The 6,983-nt window shown below is 45.9% G+C and overlaps 2 protein-coding genes across 12 annotated transcripts in view; both read right to left on the reverse strand.

The window, feature by feature from the left end:
* Window positions 1–1,677, reverse strand: part of LOC113217715 (uncharacterized) — an 11,632-nt gene extending 9,955 nt beyond the window's left edge. Inside the window, exon 1 of one of the 2 annotated variants that reach the window (XM_026437740.2) lies at window positions 1,332–1,677. In XM_026437740.2, the coding sequence (XP_026293525.1) occupies window positions 1,332–1,376 (45 nt within the window). In that variant the 5' untranslated portion in view covers window positions 1,377–1,677. Of the gene's footprint in view, window positions 1–231; window positions 356–1,331 lie in introns of those variants that run through there. The other variant, XM_052277481.1, reaches the window with a different exon arrangement.
* A 418-nt stretch (window positions 1,678–2,095) lies between these two features.
* Window positions 2,096–6,983, reverse strand: part of LOC113217677 (2-oxoglutarate dehydrogenase complex component E1) — a 16,308-nt gene continuing 11,420 nt past the window's right edge. For 8 of the 10 annotated variants that reach the window (XM_026437675.2, XM_026437668.2, XM_026437674.2 and 5 more), the window contains 8 exons: window positions 6,750–6,978; window positions 6,389–6,667; window positions 6,002–6,303; window positions 5,761–5,924; window positions 5,537–5,684; window positions 5,286–5,440; window positions 4,567–4,746; window positions 2,096–3,417 (listed from right to left, as the gene is read on the reverse strand). In XM_026437675.2, the coding sequence (XP_026293460.1) occupies window positions 3,318–3,417; window positions 4,567–4,746; window positions 5,286–5,440; window positions 5,537–5,684; window positions 5,761–5,924; window positions 6,002–6,303; window positions 6,389–6,667; window positions 6,750–6,978 (1,557 nt within the window). In that variant the 3' untranslated portion in view covers window positions 2,096–3,317. The remainder of the gene's footprint in view (window positions 3,418–4,566; window positions 4,747–5,285; window positions 5,441–5,536; window positions 5,685–5,760; window positions 5,925–6,001; window positions 6,304–6,388; window positions 6,668–6,749; window positions 6,979–6,983) is intronic. The other 2 variants (XM_052277479.1, XM_026437676.2) reach the window with 1 other exon arrangement.

Here is a 6,983-nt window from a genome sequence, read left to right on the forward strand (position 1 = left end):
CCATTAATCCCGAGTTATATGATCACGGAGGCAGCTCGGCAGCTCTATTGTGCAGTTCTCTAGAGCTGGCTGCGACACGAGTCGCGGGTCCAGCCGGCCGGACCGACCCCCCGACCCCGACCGTCCACCAAGACCCGGCCAAACCACGGTCAAGTTTCAAACGGCACCTTAAGGCCCGCTGGCCGCTGCCGCAGCCGAATTTCGATTACTGTCCCCAACAACAAAACGAACCTGGGCCCTGCTTCCCCGACCTGTTGTTGCCTCTTTGTTACAGGACCATTATCTTTTGCTCCACTGTCCGGTCCGGCTCCGGTGGCGGCGCGGGGTACAGTAACGCGAACCGCTCCAGATCGCTCCTATCCGGACGGCTCCGGACTCCGGGCTGGGCATGGGAAGGCGTGGCAGCAGAACAGACCTGCTGTGCCGTCATCGGCCTGCCCTACCCTGCCCCGCCCCACCGTCATTCATTCGTGGTAAGTCATTGTCCTCCAGGCTCCACGGGGCACCAGACGGAACGCCGGCGCCGGGCCGAGCTGCTCGCGGGTGGAGACAATGCTTTGTGCACTCGACTTAATTGTGCACAAATGTTGAAGACTCGGCCACAAGTGAGCAGGGCCAAGGGGTGCTCCCCCCCCCCCACCTCCTCACTCAAACATGGCAGAAGCGCGCTGGACTCCCCTCCAGACAGACAATGCGGGTAACTGATGGCGCCAAATGAAAGAACCACCCACTGGAACAGCTCCCGGAGTGTTTCGCACGGCGTGAGTACCGCACAGCGGGGCGGTGGGCGGTGGGGGTGTGAGCGGTGAGAGCGCGCTCAGACAGAAGCGCCCCTTGTTGTGTACTCCAACACGGCCTAACACGGCCCGACGCAGAGGTGAGGTGAGGAGGCGTGCGGGTGCCGCGACCACGGCGCGGGCCGGGCCTGGCGGGCCGCGAGGACAGTGACAGTGCGGCGCCGCAGCCAGTTAAGACCTCACGGTTCAGCCCCTCTCCTTCCCCCGCCCCTCATCCTTCCTCAGCGACAGCTAGCGAGGCGGAGCGAACAAGTCCATCATCAGGCACGGGGACGGACGACGACGTCGCCCGACGACAACGCCAGACATTTTCCTGAGAGATTTCAACGCACGACTGAGTCGGCAGCGAACACTACTGTTGGCGGGGTGGGACCCAGCGGCGCGCGGCGGCGAGTGCGACGGCCCGGCTAAACGATTTTCCAGTGATTTATGTCTGACGTTGGCCGGCTACCGCTGCAGCGGCAGATCGACACAGGAATATTACATGCAGTACCAGCACCGGAGAGAAGACCTGCGCCTCTTCAGACAACTCACGTTTGAGAGGTGGCGATGACTGTCGACCGCGGATGTCCACTGCATGGTCCTCGGGGTGCAGGGCGCACTCGACTCACAAGAGCACAGTCACAATGTCACTCGCCAACGCCACTGCGGTCAACACTGCATCCTGGTCGCTAGCTGGCAGTCAGGCCCGCGTCCCGTCCCGGCCCGGCGCGCTCGTGTCACTCACTTCCCCGGCAGGGAGGGACCAGGGGCCGGTCGGCTCCAGCGGAACACGTCGTCGTCGACCAAACGCCACGGCAACGAAGCCGGTCCGGGCCAAGATCCACTGGACGACACAGACGAGCTCGAGGTTGCGACTGAGAAGGGCCGGGCGCGCGCTGAGGTCCACTCCGTGCGGGGACCCCGCGGCGCCGGGCGGGCCAGGCCGCGCCGTGTCGTGCCGCCGGCCCGGAGCCCCGGAGCGGCGCGGGGCGCGGAGGCGCGGGGCTTAGGTGAGGCGGGGAGGCCCGGGGACGTGCGGGGAATGGCGGCAGGCGGCAGGAGCGCTCCTGATGCCGGTGCGACGCCTCCCCGGCCCAGCCCATCCCGTCGAGTTCGAGTCACTGACCGGGAAGAGCTCTGCCAAGCTCTCATCTCTCATGGCGGGGCGGGCTAGAGTGTAGGGCGCAACCAACGCCTGAGCACCGGGCTGAGCACGCAAGACCATCCAAGCTCTTAGACTCTAAAGAAAACGTTTGTCCCTTTTCTGAAATGGTATGGCGGAAGGAAAATAATATGGGAAAAAGTAAACCCGGATGTTTCAATCAACATCAGTTTAATGTACATACTTAAAACTTTTAAAATCACATTCATTCACTTCAGGTAGCTTTGCTGTAACCACAACAAGGACATTGGTCATGTCATATCCAGACACACAGACAAAAAAATAAATAATTTTAACAAGCACAAACACATCTTTTTTTCTCTGGAACAGGCTGCACCTGCACCACATACTGTCTATGTATGACACTCTTTTAAGAATCAGGCAACTGAAAGTAATCATGTGTGAAAAGGGGAACAATCTACATTTAAGTGCTTAGATTAACTTAGTACTAGTCATTATGCCTGTTTACTTTATAGCTATGTTTATGCTTTTGTGATAGCAAGCAGCCAGTGTTTTTCTTCTTTTATTTTATTTTCAAATTTAGGCAAAGAGTGACTTCTATACTATTTGAATTACAGAATTCTCCTTCATGAATTGAGAATTAGCTTTGCTTTAGTTTCTGATTAGTTTACTCCGGAATAAGTAGCTGATGATATTCAGTCAACATGCAGATCGCACAGTGATCAGATGTAACACTGGAACAAATACTGAATGAATGCATGTGGTTGCTATCACTATGCAAAGCTTTTGAAGCTATAAAGTGGACATGGTAAACTACATTATGTTTGTTATTTCAGTCTCATAGACCACATATTTGAAGATGTCCTGAATTATAATAATAATTACAGGAGGGACTCCAAAACCACTTCCACAGAGCATTGAGAGAGGACTTGTGCAATTTTTAGAGACATTAATACAAAAGGAAAATAAACAATACTTCAATAAATTAACAGCACAAATCTTTGCATCTTAGTTCTTTCTGAAAATGTTAAGGAATAGAACGCATGATTTCTATTGACGACCCAAAAACAAAAGTTTGCTTCAAAGAGGACTTAAACCAAAGTAACAGAGCTAACATTCGTATAGGAACTCAACAATCACTAAATCAGCATAAATACCCTCCCATTAAATGTTACAAAGCCGCATCAAAATAAAACACTTGCCAGTCCAGCTGACATGATACTCATAAAAACTCCTTTGATACAAACCAAGTGCCCAATAAACATCAACTAAAATTTTTGCAAAGAAGACATTTAAAGAGCCTATAGATAAAACAGGTGAAACTACGCTTCAAACAATTTGAAGCATGGGCACAAGTTCACAATACGATGGATAACTAAAAAGTACTTGAGCTGATCGGAACTAGATGATAATGTTTAGATGCCTGTGGCATCTTCAAGAAGAGCATTCAGTTCTTTCAAATGCTGAGCCTTACTGCCAGTTGCTGGTGATGCAGCAGTTGGACGTCCGCAGTAGCTGAAACAGTTATTAGATCATTAAAATGCAGACAAAACTATCGTTGCTAAGCTTCATAAAATTAACTGATGGGATGGCATATCAAAACCACGGGTTAGGTTAGTTCGTATCACTCCACAAACACACACACACAGGTAGTGCTAACACCCCATTATCAGTGAAAAAACGTGAGCAAATTAGAGAAAAGACCCACCACACAAAAAACACCACTTAAAAAACACCACTTGTGATAAGGTAACATTCAATCTAGCAGACTTCAATTTTAAGACTCCAAGTTCTCACAAGTGTTATTAGGAGAATTAATGTGCTGGTATACCAGAAACTGCCAGCCAGCCAGGCAATCTTACCAAAGATTCTACCAAGCAAATTAAATTTGTACAAAGCAAAATGTCCATCAAGTTGCAATTGACTGCCATGATCACCAAAAAATTTGTACCTGCTTACTATAGAGCTAAGGCTCTTTGGGCTTGTTTGTTTAATAAATTAAAAAAATATGATATGTAAAATGAAATATGAAAAAATGTGATGGTAAAGAAACCTTACATATAGTAACCAACCACACATTGAGATGCCAACACACATACACACAAAAGCAAAGCTTATCTCACATAGAACTCATGTTAGTCAAACACAGATATACATTTGAAAACATGCGTTAGGGTGTAATATATTTTCACCACACATGCACCCTAGGCTGAGAAAGGTATGAAAATTGCAGATTGAAAATTACTTGTCCAAAATCAAGAAATGTACTACACCCCAAAATTATGAAACAGTCAATTTGCTCATAATGTCAAAAGAAACTTTTCAATTTAAGTTGATTCATGAAATTTTGCTTATTAACAAGCTAAAGATAAAAATATGTATGCAAGTCTGAATGGCTTGGTACATTTTCTCATTCAATCCTAGATAGAAAAGGAGTAGGAGAGAATGGTTTAAAACTGAAATAAATGCATTGACAGTCATTATTCAATAATGATCAACACTGTAGAACTCAAAATCAACAGCTGTCATCCTTCTGCTAAGAACATGGTAAAATATAGAATTCTACATACTACATTTCAAAGCTGTCACTCTAGATGTAAAAGAAAGTATAAAAGTGAAGTACACAAGCACATTATTGACTTTACAATGATCCTCACTCCTCACCTAATGGTTCGAACATTTGATGGGAGAGAGGAAGTCTGCGTCTCAGGCTGCAATCCAGCCTGAGACGAAGACTTGGCAGAAGCCTGCCTCTCTTGTTCGTCTGCACCAAACAGGCGTCTTAACAACCCCCCTTGTTCCTGAGCACGACCGCCCGGGACCTCGACGGGTCCACTGAGTTCTCTGTAACAAACACAACCACTCACACCATGCCACACTACAAATACATGCAAAGGTGGCTGGATGAAAGGCACCGCTGGGTTGAAAGAAAAACCTCAGAGGAATGTCTCACACCACAGCGGCAGGCTTAAAACAAAACAGATGAAGGGGGTGACAGACGAAAATAAGAGCAGGCTGATTAGTACAAGAGGGAAGATTAAACAGGAGCAAACTAGGCAAAGGAAAATATATAAAGTGAAATGAGTGGGTGTATAATAGAAAGATAAAGTGTTTAAATCAAAAGGTCAACAGAGGGTTGACATCTAATTTGAACGCATTTTAGAACAAGAGAGAAGACTCATGAGCAGGCTTCACTTTGCACACAAATCTCTGTAAAATTAAGTCATCTGAAAAATAAAATTTTAGTAGTTTAGGACAGCAACTAGAAGGATATGGAGTAGACTGCCAATAAAAACCAAACAAAATTACATGCTTTTTGAATCCCACACATCTTGCAACTACATACCAACAAAAACAAAAGCAAGTTAGGTTTGTAGACTTACGTTACAGGCCGTCCTCCATTCAGAGTTGTCTGGAATCTACTCTGAACATAATACCAAGCTCCCTGGTTTTTGTGTTCTTCCTGTGCCCAGACCAGCTGAGCATCAGGGTACTTAGCACATTCCTTCTTGATCAAATCATATGGGAAAGGAGAAATCTTAACAGAAAAACAAAAGAAATGTTTAAAATGACAAATTTACATTTTAATATAATCAACTGTGTACTAAATTTCCAACGAAAGTGTCTTTTTTACCTGCTCAACTCTAACAAGAGCTATCTTATCTTCCAGGTTTTTATCAGTGCGTGCTTTCTTGATGTCATAGTAAACTTTTCCAGAGCAGAAGACAACTTTCTTAACTCCAGAGGGATTTGTACCAGCAGGACCTTCGTCAGGAATGATCCTGTACAAAGAGGATTAGATTGATTGTAGGCTTGTTAAACATGTACCACAAAAATACACAAAAAATTGAAACTCACCTCAAAAATTCAGTGCCTTCATTCATAAGATCAAAGCTAGATCGTGCTTCAGGATGACGAAGAAGTGACTTTGGTGTCATTAAAATCAGTGGCTTGCGGAAAGGCAGAGCAATTTGTCTTCGCAAGATGTGGAATAAGTTGGCAGGGGTTGAACAATTAGCCACCTGACATACAATAAAAAAGTAAGTACCCAATGGGGTCAGCTATCAAATAAGAAAGATAGGTACTTCTGAAGACTCACAATCCAGTTGATATCGTGCAGCTGCCTCACAGCAAACTCATCACTCTCTGGAGGGAAGTAATCAGGATCATCAGCAGACATTTGGAGGAATCGTTCTAGCCTAGCACTAGAGTGCTCAGGACCCATGCCTTCCATTCCATGAGGAAGAAGCATAACCAAGCCAGACTGACGAACCCATTTTGCCTGACCAGAGGAAACAAACTGATCAATGATACACTGGGCTGTGTTGTTGAAGTCACCAAACTGAGCTTCCCAGCAGACTAGGGCATTAGGGTTAGTCATGGAAAACCCTAATTCAAATCCTAAAATGGAAAACAAAATTTAAGGATAAGTATAACCCAGAGAGCACATCTAATAATTGATAGAAATAAGATACAGAATTCTTACCAAGAACACCATATTCAGATAGGGAACTGTTACACACGGTGTAAGGAGCCTGATCAGGGTAAAGGTGACAAAGTGGGCGGTATGTAGCTTTATCAACAGTCTGGTGGTGAAGAACATGGTGCCTGTGGGAGAAAGTTCCACGCTCCACATCTTGGCCACTGAGACGTACATGAATACCCTCTTTAAGCAGAGAACCAATTGCCATAGCCTCACCAAGTGCCCAGTCAACTGTACGATTTTCAACCATTTCCATGCGAGCCTTCAAAATACGCTCAATGCCTAATGAAACAAAAATGGGAAACTTGAGTTATAGATTTTAATGCAGGCTTTTAAACAATAAAATAGAATGTGGACTCTTTACCTTTATGAACAAGGAATTCAGCAGCATTGGGTGGTGGGGAAGAGAATCGCTTTCCGATGTGAACAAGAGTGTCTTCTTTGATACCAGTTGCAGACATTTTCAATGGGTCCTTGCCCTCAAAGAAGCCTGACCATGGTGAGTCAAGCCAGTCTTTGTACTTAATGTGAGTTTCTTTACGGGCTGCAGCATAAGATTCTTCACAAATCTTCTCATATTTTTCCTTGACATCCTGCA

Source organism: Frankliniella occidentalis, unplaced genomic scaffold, assembly GCF_000697945.3.
Source record: "Frankliniella occidentalis isolate FOCC.00 unplaced genomic scaffold, Focc_3.1 Scaffold10, whole genome shotgun sequence".
Taxonomy (NCBI): Eukaryota; Metazoa; Arthropoda; class Insecta; order Thysanoptera; family Thripidae; genus Frankliniella; species Frankliniella occidentalis.